This window comes from Taudactylus pleione, unplaced genomic scaffold, assembly GCF_031769625.1.
Source record: "Taudactylus pleione unplaced genomic scaffold, aTauple2 ptg000010l, whole genome shotgun sequence".
Classification (NCBI taxonomy): Eukaryota; Metazoa; Chordata; class Amphibia; order Anura; family Myobatrachidae; genus Taudactylus; species Taudactylus pleione.
Genome location: NW_028284413.1, coordinates 8,581,267 through 8,601,980, shown reverse-complemented (window position 1 = coordinate 8,601,980; position 20,714 = coordinate 8,581,267). Strand labels below are relative to the sequence as shown.

Genomic DNA, 20,714 nt, shown 5'->3' with positions numbered 1-20,714 from the left:
GTAGGGGTCGTGACTGTGCGATCATGTTATCGTGTCCCATCCCCTCTATACAATGCTGAGATTAACAGTATTGTGAAGCGGGGGGCCAGGCCACAATGATGCGATTCAGCGCAAACTGCATCATCGCCTATCGCTGCATGGGTGTGTGTGGGGGGAGGAGCGGCGTGGAGTATCCGAGGGAAGGCGGCCAGCCAGGAGATTTACCCACTTTTCTGGGCATCCGGGAGTGGCACCCGATTTTTGGGAGCCTGCCGGCTAAGTGTAGGTAAGTATGGCTGGCATTAGCTTTTGTAGCCTATACATTTTTCAGACAGTTTCACAGCAGAGTGATCACTTTCCAGTGACCTATCCAGCTTATACTGGTAGTACTTAATCTGGGTTGGAACCCGTTAGTAAAGTTATATCTTAAACTCTAACTTTACTTTTAACTCTGTGGTAGGGATGGAGGGCTCTAATCATAGCTACTGTCCCTGCAAGAAAATGTTATATGTGCCAATAAGCATTGTCCCTTTTCAGGGCTAAATTAAGAAGGGTCATAACTAAATCACATAGATGTACTTGCTAGCTCAACTCTAAATCGCTGTGTAAAAAAAAAAAAGCTGCCTAGTATTTGTGAGCAACATGCCAATGCACACAATAATTGTTCTGAAATCTGAATGCAAAACAATAAATAAATAAATTTTTGCATTTGTAACATTTATATCTCTTGTTTATTAGGTGTAAATTTTCACCTTTTAGAAGGGTTTGCTCCTAACCAGTGTCGGACTGGGGCATGAATGCAATGGCAGGGGCCCACACAGGCGTGACCAGCCATTGGGTAGATGTAATAATCAACTAGAGGGGACATGGTATAATTGTATAATAATAATCTGTGCCCCTTTTAGTCTATTAATATTTGCCCCCTTTATTAGAATTGTAATCATATGTGCTCCTTTTTAATATTTAAACATAATGGGCCTGATTCAGAGGTACACACCAGCCATATGCAATGCTGGTGTTCACATAATGGAGCGCATGCACAAACTGTTCTGAAAACCCCTATGCCACATGCAGTACCCTAAGTGTACGAATAATGCACTGTTCCATACGGGACCACTGGTATTAGAAATGGGGCTCCTGGGCAGTGACTGGGAGGTTGCCTGAGGTGAACGCAAAAAAAAAATTGTCTCGTGGGTGCGTGTTATCGGAGTGTTGTAAACATGTCCGTGCATGCGGCCACATTATCAGACGCACAGCCGCTTCCAGAGATGCCATGTTCAGACAGAGAAACTGCAACTGCCATAGGGCTGATGCAAGTGTCGATAGTGTACATGATGATGTGCCAATGATGGCGTGTCCAGAACCACCGCCAGTGTTACAGTGTGCACAGGCAAAATGCAGAGCCACAGCAATAGAGCCCATGTTTAGCTGAAGTTCACCATAGCCTGGTGCAAGTGTCGATGGTGGATGCAATAGTCTTCAGATATTGGAGTGTTGACAAGCACAGGCAGAGTTACACTGTCCAGTCACATTGAAAGTGGGCGTCTCAGGGCTTGCACATTCTGGCGCATGCTACACAAGGGGGAGGCTGAATCCAGTATTTGCATATTGTCGCTGCTGCTGTCGCTCCTACGAAAGATGTTAGAGCGTACGCAACAGCGTCTACCTCTGAATCAGGCCCAATGTGCGTCCCAATCAGTTTAATAATAAATACAATGTCCCCTTTATCCTCTCTATCTATATATAGCTAAGTGGTACTAAAAACATAAGTCACCACATGGTGCCTACCTATAAACTTTAGAAAAAATACCTCACTCTGCCCAACCCCCCAATACACATATAAAATATTCTTTCCCCCTCCCCACACATACGCACACACATACATACACATACTGAGCTACACACTGAGCTTCTGAGACAAATTAAATCCACACAGGTACTGGTTACCAGATGGGCAGGTGCACAGTTGCACACTGAGCACATTGAGATGCCTGTGTGCATCTGCCCAATGACAGTGTGAGTGTGACCAGCACACTAACTGATTACGACAGGACTGAGGAGGAGGAGGTACTGTGTCGAGTCTGGCAGAGAGTAAAAATAAGAGACATAAGAGGTAGAAGACTTAAGGTGGGCCGACATATCGTACCGCAGGTACACATTAGAGCAATGTAATGAACGACGGTCCTTCATTACCTGCAATATCGCTGCATGCTCTATCGTCCAGTTGGCCGTGCAGCGCAGCCAACCGGATGACATCGCATGCGACCGCGGGATCATGCAGATTTGGCTTACACACTGTACAACCTGGCCGATAGGTCGTTCCGATTGGGCTGGAAACGACATATTTTGCCGACATCGTCCCAGTGTGTACCTAGCTTTAGGAGCAGGCAGGACAGAGAAGTATAGGAGAGTGACAGGGTGGAAGCAGCATGACATAGAAGGGGAAGAGAAAGGGGAATATATAGAGAGTGTAGCAGGAGAAAAAGAAAGCAGGTAATACAAGTAGACAAAATGGGAGAGAAAAAACAGCGAGGATTGTGAGATACAGAAAGAGAAACAGACAGAGGGGAAAAGAGAGAGATGAGGAAGTAATAGCATGGAAAGAGAGAGATGAGGAAGTAATAGCATGGAAAGAGAGAGATGAGGAAGTAATAGCATGGAAAGAGAGAGATGGAGTAAGAGGGGAGGGGGAAAAAACTGCACTTCAGAAGCACCTAAAAAATACATTGCCCTTGTCAGAGTCTTCTCTTGCTCGGCTTCTCCTACTCGCAGCTTGCCCCTTCCTGGCTTCTTCTCTGACTGCTTCTCCCGGGAGGTGCTTCCCTGTGGTGTCTCTCTCCTGTCTCACTCAGAGTCTCATGCTGACTAGTATGAGCCCGTCCCATGGTGTTTGCACATGATGTCAGGACGAGATCTAGCCACGGGTTGGGTATGGGATAACAGGGTTAGGATACTGACACCTGATGGTAAGTACCCTAAGCCTACCCCTAAACCTAACCCTCCCTCCCCACAGCCTAAACCAAACCCTCCCACCCCCTGCAGCCTAACCCTATCCCTTCCCTAGTGTAGTAGTAGTAGTAGTGCCCATTGGGAAATTACCCAGCTCCTCGGCAGCCCAGTCCGAACCTGGACTGCAGTGCTCAGAGTCATAGACTAGAAGAGCTGCAATGCAGGCTGACAGGCACAGTGACATTCAAGCTGGAAGGGTTATGATTAGGCAGCAACCCACTGGCCCCGCCACCCCACCCTGAACGCAACCTGCTAATGCCCTGGCCCCTTACAGAAAGGGGCATAGCCTGAAATCAGTAGGGCCCCCCGGTAATTACCCGGCTCCCGGGCAGCCTTGTCCAAGCCTGCTCCTAACTGTACATGAGGCCAAAAATAATTAAGCCAACTCTTTTATACATATAAAAATTCTTTATTGTGTAATTTAGCCAATAACCATCTACGGGTCAATCCTATTGGCCGCAAAAGGGACGAGTTGCCATTTTAATGGCGTAGAAAAGCGCCAATCTCTCTGCATCTCACCCCTGTTGTGGCCCAATCTCACCCCAGAATCCCTTTGGACTATAGACAAAAATCTGCAAGTTTGGAGGTACCATAAGTGCGGTATATAGCTGCACTTACTGGAACTGAGAGGGAGCTCACTGATAATAGGACTGACCCCTAAGCTATTATCTAGATACTTTCCTACAAACAATCACAAAGAAACATTTATAAAGAAACACTGGTTTCATTTCTGATTACAAATCACTGATATTTTTATGTATACGTCACCATAATAATAATAACAATATTAATAATAATATTTTATATTATACTTGTATTGCAGAAAGAAGCAGATGAAACTCTGACTACAAATGTCTGGGTTGAGCAAGTAAGTATTTTCTTAATAGCCATTGTTTATTGAAGCATTATATACGATGGTTGCACCAATACTTATCTCATAGTTTTGCTGCTCATAGAGGTCGTAGATTAGAATTGGTGTTACAAATATATACCATCCTGAAAAAGTTCCTTTCACAACCTGTATCATTTTTTGTTAGCACTATAATATTCACATCAATTAGCTTAGAGGCTATTAGGGTGGATGTGGGGTGTCCTATGTTATGCTGAGTAGTAGTTTTCCAGGTATGAAACATACTCTTATGGGCCTCTAGTCATTGGGACCACCAGTGGTCTAAATAATGTGTCACAATATCTCACCTGCACATTCTCTTTACAGGGGTGGTTTGACACAAGACTTTCATGGAACATGACAGAGTTCTATGGCATTGACATACTCAGAGTTCCTCCGGACATGGTGTGGCAACCAAAACTTATCCTGGAGAACAAGTGAGAGTGGTTAGCAGCAACAAGTTTTAAAATTACTGACTATTACTCATCACATTATCATCCTGAAAAGATGAATGTGATTTGGTAATTCCCCTCATGGGTGTGACATTCAAAGCAGGAGATCTTATCTTCATCTGCAGCCGGCCTGTATCGGGGTTGTAAAGCAGCCGGCCTGTATCGGGGTTGTAAAAGTCCCTTGTCTGTTAACTATTCAAGAGGCACACACACTTATGAGGCACACACACTCATGAAGCACACACATTCATGAGGCACACACACTTATGAGGCACACACACTCATGAGGCACACACATTCATGAGGCACACACACTCATGAGGCACACACACTCATGAGGCACACACACTTATGAGGCACACACACTCATGAAGCACACACACTCATGAGGCACACACACTTATGAGGCACACACACTCATGAGGCACACACATTCATGAGGCACACACATTCATGAGGCACACACACTCATGAGGCACACACACTCATGAGGCACACACATTCATGAGGCACACACACTCATGAGGCACACACACTCATGAGGCACACACATTCATGACGCACACTACTCTATGGCGGGACAATATAAGATGTCAGTTGCGTTTACAGAAGCACTTGTATAAACACGTTCTAGCCTTCCTCCCTAGCCCTCATCATATTTCTCAGGTCAACGGAGGTCATCTTAAGTTGCTTTGCAGAACTTGAGACATATATTAGTAGACTGAGCCATTGAGATTTGATAGGCACATTAGACCTTATCCACGCACAGTCAATAGCTTTCCTAGTGTAAAACAACAAGTGATACTAAAATGTCTCTTTCTATAGAGAGCCACATGTAGCCTGTACACCTAGCAGACAGACATCTGAGACATTGGTGCTGGACACACTGGGCCTGATGTTGCATGCATAGAAATAAATGTGCATCTTAGCCTGTATGTGCAGTTGTGTGCATCTTTACTTTCTAACCAGCCCTATCCGTACACTTGGCATCAGGGCGCACATGCACCAGCCTATCCTTAGTGTAAATTATATGCCAGTTAACATGCGGATTTAGACTTTCGTCTAACTATGAGCAACCCCAAGTTGCCTCAACACACTCACACTGAGCAATTAGTCACGTACCATCACTGGAGATTCATGTGAAACACGTAGGTCTCTGCATCACCCAGATTTTCTTACACTTAGTTCTGGAGCATGTGCAATGCAGAAATACATAAAATATGCTCTGCAGACAGGCGTACGTTCAACTCAGCATCAGGAACACGATATCACCAGTCTGTAAGGAAATAGCTCTTCTCAACTCTACATTTGAAACATTAATTTGATCTGTGGATAAGTATGGACATTGAAAGAAACACATTTACATTTGTTTACCTCGTGATGAGATGACTGTGGATAAGTAAGAATCCAGAATCTAGTCAGAGTCATCCTCCATTAAATGACATTAGCTTATAGTGCCGTACATGTTTGAGAATTTATTTTGACATTGGGGTAACATATGAGAGACTCTAGAGACCCATGTATAGTAGGAGGAGTAGGTTTAGCGAAGGTCCTGCTGGGGCTAATGGCATTTTACTGTTCCAGAAAACTATTTCATGCAATAAAATTAAAAGTACATTCAGGGCCAGATTAGACGCAACATAGGCCTGGGGCTGTAAATGATCAAGGGCCTATTGTGAAAAGTGGAGGTGTGGCTAATGCTGGGTGGGTGTGGCCAGTGCTATATGGGCGTGTACATGACCTATACTAAACTATCAGCTGCAATATCTCACAACATTTGTAAAAGTAGAATAATTGCATCATTTTGTGAGGAAAATATACATGCTATTTCAATACTTTTTTATGGCCCATACAATTTAAACAAGTGTCATTAAATAAATCTAATTAGTATCCAGTGTTGTACATGATGTCTCGCAGTTATACAGTAACATTTCTTGTTTTCTAGCAATGATGGCAACTTTGAGGTGGCATATTACAGCAATGTCCTGATATCATCTCATGGCTTTATGTACTGGCTGCCTCCAGCCATTTTCCAAACTTCTTGCTCCATCAATGTCAATTATTTCCCCTTTGACTGGCAGAATTGCTCTCTCAAATTTAGGTAATTATTGTGCGCAGCTAGAGTGGTACCAACTGTCTCATTTATTTTTTTGTGAAGAACTAACCTGATATCTGGAAATTGGAAAACGTTTTAAGCAAATAACAAAAACACAGTTAAATCCCTAAACACACTGACATCCCCTTACAGTGTCTGTTATAGTAAAACTATTGCATAGCTTTCCAAACAATTTGCAACTGGGTAGCAAAGAAGAACCTTTCTTTTCCTATCTTTATTAAAGCTCAGTGCTCTATTTATTAAAGGGGGAAAATTCCTATCTTTGGTGAAATTTGCCATTGTTGCTGGTGATAGGGCTATGAGCGGGTTGGGTACGGGAAGCCGGCACTCAGGATCCCGACGGTCAAAATCCTGATGCCGACATCCCGACAGGGTTAGGATACCGACACCTGCCGGTAGGTATCTTGACCCTCCCTGCTCCCTACCCTAACCCTCCCCCCCCTGGTGACTAAACCTAATCTCCCCCCTAGTGCGTAAAACTAACCTCCCCCTCCCCAGACCCTAGACCTAACCCTCATCCCTAGTGCCTAACCCTAACCCTCCCCCTAGTGCATAACCCTAACTCTCCCCCTAGTGCCTAACCCTAACCCCTAAGCCCACCAGTAAAAAATCCTGATGCTGGCATCCTGACAGGGTTAGGATACCGACAGCTGTCGGTAGGTATCCTAACCCTCCCCCTCTCCTAATCCTTCCTCCCCAGTGCCTGAACCTAACCCTCCTCCCTAGTGCCTAACCCTAACTCTCCCCCTAGTGCCTAACCCTAACCCCTAAGCCCACCAGTAAAAAATCCCAGCGCTGGCATCCTGCCAGGGTTAGGATACCGACAGCTGTCGGTAGGTATCCTGACCCTCCCCCTCTCCCTCTCCTAATCCTTCCTCCCCAGTGCCTGAACCTAACCCTCCTCCCTAGTGCCTAACCCCCCCCCAGTTCCTAACCTTAACCCCGTAACTCTCACCCCAACCCTGCTACTTACCTTGGGGGTAACGGCAGTCAGGATGCTGGTGTCGGGATTCTGACAGGTGTCTGGATTCCAGCGTCGGTATTCTAAGCTCCAGCATCCCCTGTGCCGGGATACTGAAGGTATCCTCGATGGGCCATACCTCAATACAAGCAGAACTAAATAGGTTTCACCGTCAGTGGCTTCTGATGCAGAGTAGCCACAATATTGGTTCTGTTATCACCATCTATGTATAGAGATGACAGAAGAAATTTTATCAAAAATATACTTTATGTTTTGAATAACCATTTCAATGGTCAATATGTTTACATATTTTTATGTGTTTATGTTTACATATTTATATCTATTTTATTATACAGTTATTGCTGATATAGCATTTCCCTTCAGACTGGTCTGGCTAAGCAGTAAGCTAACCCTTACTGCTCGGGACCAGTATCACAGACGCAGCTGAGTATCACTCATACCCCTATTGCCTCAAATTAATTGTAAATTTCAGCAGTAGTGTATTTTCTATATTTGTCAAAAGTGGCGAGAGTAAATTAGTCTTATTGATGCACTTTAATAAATAGGTCTGTCAGTCCTAACCCTTTTCCGTTTGTGCTGCCCATTAAATATGTATCAGGAGGGTACTTAGGAACACCATGGAGGGATAGCTGGAGAGGTTCCCCATCAGCTTCTAGAATGTACTTGATGAATGATACCTAGAAGCTGATTGGTTGCTATTGGCAACTTCTCCACTTGTCCTCTTTAGAAGGTGTTATACATCACCTATTAGGTTTCTTTCAGATAATAAATATTGCATTCTAACTCAGAACCTCCTGTATGTATATTCTAGCTCAGCTATTTATTTCACTATTACACCAAGTTAATGTACATTTTAAAGTCCTGGTTATCACTTGAAGCTCTGGGCTCTGTTGTGTGACAGAGAAACAGTGTTTCCAATTAATCTGTCTGTGACAGAATTGGCCCTCTTGAGAGATTTAAGCTGTGTATACACAGAGGCGTCACTAGGGTTGGTGTCACCCGGTGCTGTAATGCACGGTGACACCCCCCTCCACAAAAAAAAGTCGGGACAAAGGTGCGCAGCTCCGCGAACTCTGCCCCCTTACCAGTCTAGCAGTCACACTGTGCTCCTCCCAGAATGCAAGGCACACCCGGCGGGCGTGATGATGCCACGCCCGATATTCTGGGTAGCAGTGCTTAAATTGGTCCTTGAGACGTGGTGGAACGACCCCCTCCCCCCTCTCCCCCGACGATTTATCAAAAAAAGGACAGCGTGCGCCTAAGGCCTGTGCCACAAAAAAGGGGCGTGATCTCGAAAGAAAGGGGCATGGTCACACAATACTATCCCCAATTCAAATTATGTCACACAGTAGCACAATCGTATCCACATTACACCGCACATAGTGCTCCTGAGTCACATTACACCATCAAGTAGTGTCCCTTATTTATGTTCTGGCACACAGTAGTGCCCATTTTACACAACACCCACATTATTGACACTTATACACAATGCCAACAGTAGTAGTGCCCCTTATACAATGCCCACAGTAGTAGTGCCCCTTATTCAATGCCACCTGTAGTAGTGCCCCTTATGCAATGCCCCCTGTAGCTGTGCCCATTATGCAGTTCCCCCTTTAGTAGTGCCCCCTATAGTTGTGCCCAATATGCAATGCCCCCTGTATTAGAGCCCATTATGCAATTCCCCCTGTATTATATCCCTTTATGCAATGCCTCCTATATTAAAGCCCATTTTGCAATGCCTCCTGTATTAGAGCCCCTTACGCTGTGCCCCCAGTAGTGCCCCCTTATGCAGTGCCATCAGTAGTGCCCCTTATACAATACCCCCAGTAGCTACTCTTATGCAGTGCTCCTTATACAATACCCCCAGTAGTGCCCCTTATGCAGTGCCCTTATACAGTACCCCCAGTAGTGCTCTTATGCAATACCTCCAGTAGTGCCTCCAGACAGTAGTGCCCCCTTATACAGTACCCCCAGTAGTGCCCTTATGCAATACCTCCAGTAGTGCCCCCTTATACAGTACCCCTAGTAGTGCTCTTATGCAGTGCCCCTTATACAATACTCCCAGTAGTGCCCCTTATAGACTATCCCAGGAGCTCCCCTTATGCAGTGCCCCCAGTAGTGCCCTTTTACTGTGCCCCCTTTACATTACCCCCAGTAGTGCCCCATATGATGTGCCCCCAGTAGTGCCCTTATACTGTGCCCTCTATAAAGTACCCCCAGTAGTGCCCCTATGCAGTAGCCCCAGAATGCCCCCAATAATGCCCCTTATGCTGTGCCCCCTCCACTGTGCATTACTACTTACCTTTCTTGAAGATGTCCAGGCTGGTTTGCAGTGAGGTGTCCGGGCGCGGTACTCATCTTCTCGGCTTGCCGCATGCTTGATGACGTCACCGCGACCGGCGTCCGGAGCCACACACAGGCACAGAGAGATACTCTGTGCTTTGTGCCTATGTGTGGCTCTGGACGCCGGCTGCGGTGAGGGAATGAAGTGATCCCCGGCAGCGGCGGCATTCAAGGCCATGATCGGCGGTGGTGCCGGGGAAGGGGGCAGACGTCTCTGTGGATGGGGTGCGGCCACGGGTGTGTGTGCTGCTGTTTTTGGTGTCACCCCCTTGAAGGGTGACACCCGTTGCGGGCCGCACCCCCCGCACCCCCCTTGTGACCCCACTGTGTATACACTTATAGTGCATACACACGGTCAGATCTGTCAGATGAACGATTTGAACGATTTTACCAACGATTTGAACGATTTCAGACAGTATTAAAATGAATGGAATCATCAAAATCTGACTGCAAACACAGACGATGTCAGATATCATTATCAGACATGCGGGAACGCGCATCGTTCATCGTTGCAGACCCACCTGTCAGATTTTCTTTCAGATATGAAAGACTGAACGATTTTTTAAATCGTTATCATTCATATCTGACAACAAATCTGACCGTGTGTATGCACCATTATACGATGATGCGGCCAATCAGCCATCACGCAGACCGAGAGGACAAGTGGTAAGCAATACAGACTTACCAATCTGATCAGACATCAAAGCTGGGCGGACATTTAACTTTGCCAGCCCGGTTGTGATGTCAGTGTCGGCGGTCCCTGCAGCCAGTGTACGCCGGGTGGTCAGCGGGTCACCTGTACACACAGCCAACATTCCAAATTGTACTCACTTTTTACAAATAGATGGTTGCATGAAGCTTCTTTGGGGACACAAGAGATAATGTAGGGCCATAAAATTGATTGATAATATAGTGTGAGGACAAAGAGAGTCACACTACTGTATGCTTCTTCTCTATACATCAGACACACACACATTAAGATGTAAGAAAAACTGTGTAATACAAAATAATTTTTCTTACGTGTGCAAGTAAAACATTGGCATAAATAAAAAAAAACAATATACTGTTGAGTTAAATTCTTTACCATTAATAACAGATGTGATAATTATCAGTATGCTCTCTGAGAAGCAGCCAGTCATTATACGGGTGACGCTGCTTAGCTTGTGGGACCAGCTGACAAGCTCTGAAGGTGACAGAATTATTTTGTACAGACTGCCTCTTGAAGGGTTATTCAAAAGGTCAGGGCAGATAATATCAAAGCAGGTTTGACCATTATCAGATCCTGTAGTAATTGTCTATAAAATGTGGGTCCTGGCTATAGATATCTATAAAAAAGTGGAACAGTTACTTAACGTCACTTCACTTGCAGTAGAAAGTAAGGATAAGACTGATCTATCATAGGCAAACGCAGGGGGGGGTTTCCGTCTGCCTGGAAACCCCCCTCATCAGCCCACACCATGACCACAATAGAAATAGTGATATAATGGAATTTTACTAGCGCTGTATGTTCTTCTCAGTATCGTAAATGAAATAAATAGCACCACCTGTGGATCTTTTAACATGTATCAGCCAGTAATAAATACACCTGTGCACGAATTAGTAGATTTGGAAAACATGCACTGTTAGGGATATGTACATATATGTCCAGGGCAGTGCTAGGTTCTTCTGCTGCTCCCCCAGACTCCCGAACTTGCTCCCATGCTCTGGAATGGTGCCCACATCTAAAATAAAAACATTCAGCTCAGGCAGGATGGCCCTACTGCCACATTTAATGGCTTACTGTGATCGCTGGTCCTGTATATGCTGGAGTTATGACACACAATACACTTTGTATGATGCATATTAAAGCTGGATAAGTGGTAATTATGCTCTCTTCAAGGACTGGCCACACTCTAAAATCAAGCATTTGGAAACCCCCCTCTAGAAATCCTGCGTTTGCCACTGTCTATGTATTTTATATTTATGCTTCGGCTATGAAAATGTACACTTTTGTGTTTACTTGGCTTTTATTTTTTTCTCTTGGCTAGACTCAATATGGTTTATATGCATTTATAGCATGCACGTTTAGACAAACCCTTCTATGTATGGTTGCAGCTCCTTGACTTACAACGCTAAAGAGATCAACTTGCGTCTCAAGGAGGAGCAGGATGATGAAACTAAGAGACAATACTCAGTAGAATGGATTGTCATTGATCGGGCAGCTTTTACAGGTACTGTGTCCACCAAGCTGTATTATACCCTATTCCAGAACAGGAGACTATTATTATGTATAGAAGATCCATCCTCTAGTTATCTTGCTGCAGGACCAGACAGTGTGATTCTTTTTCTGTGTTTTGCAGATAATGGAGAATGGGAGATTGTCCACATTCCAGCCAGAAAGAACATTGACAAGAGTGTGTCTCCCGAGAGCACCAAGTACCAGGACATCACATTCTACCTCATTATTAAAAGAAAACCCCTTTTCTACATTATAAACATCCTGGCACCATGTGTGCTTATTGCTCTGATGGCTAACCTTGTCTTCTATCTGCCAGCTGACAGTGAGTACCACACTAACTACAGATAGGAGCCCGGCATGGCACGATACATGGGATGCCTAATACAGGGGGACTTAAGGGGTGCCAGAATGAAATGTAACACTTATTTCTGCATTACTGATTGATTTGTCACAATCATGTTGGTTAAATGGTTTGAATAACTATAACCACCTATATAATGAAATGACAAAGTACAAAGAGAATTAAATGCAAATCTCAGTCAGTTCTGCTGGAAACTGGTCCTCCATCGGACATGAATGGTCAGGGATCACAGAGTCAGCCTTTGGTTTCACACAGGTACCACACAGTGGCCCTGATTCAGAGCCGGACGCTCTGACAGAGCGCTCGCTCTGAATCAGGGCCGTCCCTCCTTCATTTTGGAGCGGCCTCCTGGCCGCTCGCATAGCTGTGGGTGACCACCCACAGCTATAGCGAGCGGCCAAAATGATGGTCGCAATGGTCAAGACATCGCGACCATCAGGCTTGCGACGAGACCCTGCGGTAGGGTCTCGCTGCTGCAAGCCCAGGAGTGCTTTTGGCTCTATCAGAGCCAAAAGCACTCCCACTGAGATCACTAGTGATGTTAGTGGGGCCGGACCCAGACGGTACGCATTCCCATGGGAACGCCTCCGTCTGGGCAGCCACGCCCCGGCACGCCCACCAAAGGGGGCGTGCTGTCAATCACCATCCACAGCACGCCCCCTTTGGTGCGAGACCCTTAACGACGGCTTGGCCGTCGTTATTCAGGTCTCGCGCATGCGCACGACAGAGCCGCCTCCGTCGTGCACATGCGCACTTGGGCCCCATCGACCCGCTTCCGAGCGCTCAGCACTCGCGAGCGGGTCTGAATCAGGCCCAGTATGTTTATAGAGGAGCATCAAATCACATGATGACAGCAAAGAATCTATCTATGTTTAGGTAACCAATGCTCGGGCTGTGTGAAGTGGGTTACCTAAACTTCAATTGGGTACACACCTGAACGATGTAACATACAATACGATGTTCATTCCAATTTTACTTACAATTATACGATCCCAAGACATGGCATATGATTTTTAGTGTACACACAATGGGCGTAACTACCATAGGTGCAAGGGGTACAGCTGTTATGGGGCCCAGAGATTAGGGGGGGTCCATCTTTCTTGTCAAAGTTACATATGTTATATACATTTTTCACCATTGGGTGGTACATAGGGGCTCTTACAAACTTTTGCTATGGGGCCTTCAAATACCTAGTTACGCCCCTTGCACACACTGGGCCTGATTCAGAGCCACTCGCTATTTGCGGTCGTTCGTTCTAAAACAAGGGGTGGCTATTCAAATGAACCGTTCGCTGTTTGCGGTCTGTTCACGCCTCTATGTCTGAACGAGCGAACAAAACTTGCGTTCGTTTTTTTGAAAAATACGCCCCCTGGCCGCTCGCATCCTACGTCATGTCCGCTATTTATTAGATTAATCGAGTACATCGACAAGGGTATGAACTGCTCGCTATTCTTGAGGTTGGTGTTTGCTACCACAATTTTGCGAGCAGTTCTGACTATAAAATAACCCAGTGACGTGGTCAATGACGCTGCTGTTTTAAATATGCACACCCATAAAACGCCCGTTTTGACCTTTAAGCACGCCTGCGTTCTGATTTCCACTCCCCATTTTCAAGCACCTTCCCCTGTTACCACCCACATACGCCTCTTTCTGTCACTCAAAATAGCAGGCATTCGCTGTTTTGCGAGCACATGAATTTCGGCCGCACTGACTGGTTAGCGCATGCGTATAACGATCCGTACGCATGCGCAGTTGGGCTAACATCGCTCGGAACGAACGAGCGGCCGCTTAGGAGCGGCTCTGAATCAGGCCCACTATGTAATCTTCGGATAGACGGCACAAATTATTGTGTCAGGTGATTGTATCCACCTAATTATTGATCCTGTGCACTATGGGCTTCATTCAGCACGGCCGCCTCGATGTTTGCCCAGTGCGCATGCGCACGAGGGAGCCAGCTCCTTCGTGCGCATGCGTGAGACCCGCTACGGCCGACAGCGCCAGTCGTAGCGGGTCTCTTTCCAAAGGGGGCGAGCTGTCGATGTTGATTGACAGCTCGCCCCGTTTGGAAGGCGGGCCAGGGGGTGGCAGCCCAAACGGAGGCGTTCCCATGGGAACGCCTGCTGTTTGGGGGAGGCCCCACTGACATCACTAATGATGTCAGTGGAGAGCTTCCGGCTCTGACAGAGCCAGAAGCTCTCCGGGGCTTACGACAAGTGAGACCCTACCCTAGGGTCTCGTCGTAAGCCCCGATGGTCGCGATGGTCTATGACCATCGTGACCATCACCCTAGCGGTCGTTAGAGCTGTGGGTGTAAACCCACAGCCTAACAACCGAAACAGAGGCGGCCGGTCAGGATGCAAGCAGCCACCCAGTTTCTGAGAGACCGCTTGCATCCTCCAACCGCCTCTGAATGAGGGCCTATATGTAGTTGTGAGTACACACTACACGATGTGCAGCACATCATACATCACATTGTCCCATCATTGTCCCATCTAACGTGCAGCACATCATACATCGCATTGTCCCATCTGACGTGCAGCACATCATACATCGCATTGTCCCATCTGACGTGCAGCACATCATACATCGCATCGTCCTATCTGACGTGCAGCACATCATACATCGCATTGTCCCATCTGACGTGCAGCACATCATACATCGCATTGTCCCATCTGACGTGCAGCACATCATACATAGCATTGTCCCACCTGACGTGCACCACATCATACATCGCATTGTCCCATCTGACGTGCAGAACATCATACATCGCATCGTCCCATCTGATGTGCAGCACATCATACATCGCATCGTCCCATCTGACGTGCAGCACATCATACATCACATCGTCCCATCTGACGTGCAGCACATCATACATCGCATCGTCCCATCTGACGTGCAGCACATCATACATCGCATCGTCCCATCTGACGTGCAGCACATCATACATCGCATCGTCCCATCTGACGTGCAGCACATCATACATTGCATCGTCCCATCTGACGTGCAGCACATCATACATCGCATTGTCCCATCTGACGTGCAGCACATCATACATCGCATCGTCCTATCTGACGTGCAGCACATCATACATCGCATTGTCCCATCTGACGTGCAGCACATCATACATCGCATCGTCCCATCTGACGTGCAGCACATCATACATCGCATCGTCCCATCTGACGTGCAGCACATCATACATCGCATTGTCCCATCTGACGTGCAGCACATCAGCTGGGATGATGCGCTAAACGCTGTGTGTAACAATTGATTGGGTGTATACACTATACTGTGGTCATGCAGTTTGGTTGCGGATCACATGATAAGCACAATATATCGTATAGTATGTACCCAGCTTAGCTAGACAAGCTAGTGACTACAACAGTACATACCTGTGTTAATTCATTGAACATTGTTACATCAGAATCGGTAGGGAAAAAAGGGACGTTACTTTGGTCAGGAGGGTTGCATGTGGTCACTTGGTCATCCTTTCCCCACAACTGGCCTAAATCTTCACTATTATTATTATTAGTTTTTAACAGTTTTTTTGTAATACCTACATATATTACAAATCACTTTACAGAAAAGATATAATCATTCAGATCAGTACCTGCCCCAGTGGAGCTTAGCCAATCACCCTACTGATAAGTTTTTGGACTGTGGTAGAAAAATTGAGTATCAGGAGGAAATCCATGCAAACATGGGGAGAAAATACATACTCCACACAGATCCACTGTGCTGCCCATAGATATTTAATGACTTTTGAATATATTGTGCTTAATGACTTATGTTAAAGTTGTCTTGTTACATAACCAATAACTATGCAAGAAAATATACAAGAAAATAAAGTATTGTGCCACCAAAGCCTTTTTTAATAAATAAATATATTATAAAACTAAACATATAGGCCCTCATTCAGACCCACTCGCAAGCGGGCGCACGTACGTTAGGCGTACGTACAAAAATATTTAAATTCAATGGCTCGCTCGTATTTTCGTTCGCATCTAAAATTCCTCCCTAAACTCCGGCGACCCCTCCTCTAACTAACGAGCGTGCGAAATAGCGAGCGTACATCCCCGAAATGGCTTGAAGGGAACGCACGCACAAGTGAAACCGGAAGTGGCCTTGTCAGATGTCGATTACCTGCTCCTTTATTCTGCCTACCTCCCTCAATCGTATCATGCCAATCAATGTATCAATTAGCTTAATTGTTTGTTTTTTTTCAATACAATGCAAGAAACTTTACTCTTGTCCGTGTTTGTGTTTACCCGCAGAATACGTACGGATGGAACATTCGCTTTTATTGTTCAAAAAACATGTGAACCACAATTAAACAATTGTTCTATTGCTGTGGATCCCCGCATATTTTCCGGGGTTCATTTCTTTATTTAAATTTGCAAACGCATGTCACTGCATCAAGCCTATCATAACTCTCCAGAGATTTGTGGCCCTGTTGAACACATGACTCATACACTAACCAATAAAATTGCTCCTGTTAATTTCCAAAATACATTAGCCAATCAGAAATTTTGGCCACACTTTATCAAAAATGTTTTGTATGAAAAACTCCATTGCCATCATGAGAGCCTCCGCATTCACCAGGCGCGAGCTGCTGGTGCTTACGGAGGTGATGGATAGGCGGATCACCAGCCAGCCTCCACCCATCACCAACCGGCAGAAGCGCTCCGCGTATGCGGAGGCACGGTCCCGCCTGCGGTCGATGGGTTCACGCCGCAACATCGGGCAGCTTGAGCGCAGGTGGTCAGACCTGCAACGGCGAACGCCCCGCTTGCTGGCATGCTTTCGCATGCAGATCGTTGAAAGTAAGTGTTATGTATTGTGGTTTTCATGTTTGTGTTTGTGGGGCAAACTGCGTGTGCATGTTTTCCTGTCTGTCCTATTAATTATTTGTCCTCATATCTGCGTGTGCATGTTTTCCTGTCTGTCCTATTAATTATTTGTCCTCATATCTGCGTGTGCATGTTTTCCTGTCTGTCCTATTAATTATTTGTCCTCATATCAGCGTGTGCATGTTTTCCTGTCTGTCCTATTAATTATTTGTCCTCATATCAGCGTGTGCATGTTTTCCTGTCTGTCCTATTAATTATTTGTCCTCATATCTGCGTGTGCATGTTTTCCTGTCTGTCCTATTAATTATTTGTCCTCATATCTGCGTGTGCATGTTTTCCTGTCTGTCCTATTAATTATTTGTCCTCATATCAGCGTGTGCTTGTTTTCCCTCTATTTCTGTTTTTTTCATTCTACTCCTTTTTGCATGTTTTTTGTTGCTGGTTTTTTTTTTTTAATTTGGGCCCCGGCTTTGCCCAGAAACTAACCTCAATTTGTTTGACATATTTTAGGAGGACAGCCAAGACTACGCCGTCACCGTCCGGCCAGACGGCGTTCCCGGCCACTATCCCCAACCCCCAGCCAACACTCCACCCCAAATATTTCCCCTATACCCCACTCCTCCCCAGCCTTCCCAGACCCTCTCCCGGAACTGTCGGGCCTCCTTCCCCTCCGTCCCACTTCCCCCTCTCCTCCACCCACCCCTCTTCCAATTACCCCCTCCCCGGAGTCCATCATTACCCCTCCCCGTTCTTTGGGGAATGAAGGCTCCTCCGAGGAGGAACATGGAGGGACTTCCGGAGCTCCCGTTTTGGCTCCCGGTATGTTTTTATTTCTCATTTTTTTTAACCACAAACTGTTTGTATGTAATCATGTGTCGTGCCTTTATTCGTGCTTGTTTGGTTTACTTTTGGTGATTTAGCAGTTTGCCTTTACCTCTTCCTGCTGATTTCAACATACACATATCACACCTGTGTGAATTTGTACATAGGCCTTGTATTTTTGCCAGCACCCCCTTTTTTTTTTTTTTTTTTTTTTTTCGGTTTAGGAGTGATTTCGTTGTGTTTTTGTTTTTTTAATGTGGATTCCCTATTGTTTTATTAATCCACACACTTTTCTCACCCACAGAGGAACAGAGGCGTCGTCAAGAGGTGGAGGATTGTGTTGGCCAGATGCGCCAACATGTAATTGGCCTTCTTGTGGCCCTTGACCGGCTGTCTGGCATCCTTCGCCAGTAGTTTTTTTTTTTTTTTTTCGTTTTGTAAATAAATTTTGTAGTTCTAATATACGTTCTGGCTCATTCTTTTTTTCTAAAACACAAATAGTTTTCCCTGACATAAGTAGACTGTTCCTGCACGGATTTCCATTTTTTAAAAGTTAGATTGTATTTTGTATTTGTATGTTAAACAGCCACAAGAAACACATAACAGTAACAATGTCATTTCCCTTTTTGGGTGTAGTGTCAATTAGATATTTCGCCATTTTACAGGTTCCTAGTTGGTGTGCAAGCTGCTTAGGCCAATCTTCAAAATCCAAAGGTTTGGACAGGCTTCCTTTTGGTGTGGGTTGGGAACCTGCAAACATATTTCAGTTTACATCAACTGGTGTCAGTACTGGATTACCCCTTAGTCAATTGTAAGGTGTGTTAACCTGGTTCCACTTGCTGTTAACGTCCAAAAAAAGGAAGACCATTTCACTCTCCAAACATTTATTCACAACATAAATGAGAAATCAAAGTGGTCAGTCCCAAAACAAAAAAACAGTGATAATCTCAAATACAACACATACAAATAAAATATTTAATTAAAAAAAACAATCAAGAACTGGTTGACGAAGGACCATGCCAACATGATTCCACAAACATGGCGTTGCGATATGGGTTCCAGAATATATGGACAAAATCACCAGATCCAGGTTTGGTAAGGGTAGCAGGAAGTAGTGAGCGTTGGAGTGGCAAAGATTATGTGAACAAACAGAAGATGGTGAAAAAATAAAAAAAATAAGATGTTCGCAAACAAACACAAACACATTAGGTATAAACACTGTAGTTTGGGTCAAACTTACCTAAAAAATCTGGCCATCACATCATCGCGTTATGCCCCCCCACATACTGACCTCCGACCAACCTCGGGGGGGCCATCCTCAGGTAAGGCATCCTCTGGCTGCATTGGGACACCACTCCTTATGGCGATGTTGTGAAATATCCCACACAGGACCACAATTTTCGACACCATATCCGGCAAATACATGAGCTCGCCACCAGAGCGGTGGAGGCATCTGAATCAGCCTTTTAAAAGGCCGATACAGCGCTCCACCACTTGCCTGGTGGCTGTAAGTGCGGAATTATACTCACTTTGTGGGCCTGGTGTGGGAGCCAAATAAGGAGTGAGCAGCCAGGACATGCAAGGGTATCCACTGTCTCCTGTGAAAAATAAGAGACAACATCAGGAACACTGTGTATCAAGCTTAACATTGTTATGTACTAAAGGTCTCCACTTACCCAGAAGCCACGCATCACCAGCTTGTAGGTTGGTTAATTTCTGCCATATCCCTGATTGCCGGATGACGAAGGAGTCATGTGCACTTCCTGGTAACTTAGCATTCAGGGACAGGATCTGGAGGGAGGCATCACATACCACCATTACATTCAGGGAGTGATAGTGTTTCCTGTTTCGAAATATTGCCTCCAGCCGTGCTGGAGGCTGAAGTGGTATGTGAGTACCATCCACAACCCCTATGATGTGTGGGAAGCCAGCTATTTGGTAAAAATTGGCCTTGGCCACACTAAGGGCACCCATATCCAAAGGCATTTGAATAAAATGATGGAGGTGCTTGAAAAGTGCCTCCATCACTGCCCTCAGGATCCGGGAAAAGGAGGATTGGGAGATGCCCGCCACTATTCCCACCGTTGTTTGAAACGATCCTGAGGCACAGAAATGTAACACCGCCATAAATTGCGTCAGTGGTGGTATTGCTGTTGGACTGTCAATTTGCCGCTCAAGATCACTTTCTATTAATGAGAGAGTGTCTATGATGATTTTGGGAGGTAGACGGTAGCGTCTTAAAACCTCATCATCGGGCATTCCAAAAAGGGTGACACGTGTTCGAAATATCTGGGGCCTTGCATGCCTACGATGCCTACGCCTGGGATGAGATTGAGGTTGGTCGGCTTCCGGGAGCATGGCCAGAACAATCCTCCCCAGATCAACCTGAAATTCCAAAATTTAAAAGTAAGGCTTTTGACCCACCCCCAAACTATATTAAAACAACTTAGCTTGATGATACCATCCATTGCTGCTTACATGCCGGGGTATTGTCATGATACGTCCAAACTGAAAATAAACAACAAAATTACTTGACACATTTCACTCTGTGCATTTTTGTGGATACATTTTGTGCTAGACCAAAGTTCAAATATGCCAAACACCCATTTAGCAAAACCGCAAAGCGACATTTAACACAGTACATCAAAACGGGTCGAAATGTTGGCTCAAAAAGCGAAAGCTAAACCATCAAAAAG

At 45.5% G+C, this 20,714-nt stretch overlaps 1 protein-coding gene across 2 annotated transcripts in view; it reads left to right on the top strand.

Annotated features, from left to right (window-relative positions):
* Positions 1-20,714, top strand: part of CHRND (cholinergic receptor nicotinic delta subunit) — a 49,145-nt gene that overhangs the window by 8,896 nt on the left and 19,535 nt on the right. Inside the window, exons 3-7 of one of the 2 annotated variants that reach the window (XM_088467433.1) lie at positions 3,812-3,856; positions 4,205-4,314; positions 6,275-6,430; positions 11,865-11,980; positions 12,110-12,310. In XM_088467433.1, the coding sequence (XP_088323559.1) occupies positions 3,812-3,856; positions 4,205-4,314; positions 6,275-6,430; positions 11,865-11,980; positions 12,110-12,310 (628 nt within the window). The remainder of the gene's footprint in view (positions 1-3,811; positions 3,857-4,204; positions 4,315-6,274; positions 6,431-11,864; positions 11,981-12,109; positions 12,311-20,714) is intronic. The other variant, XM_088467434.1, reaches the window with a different exon arrangement.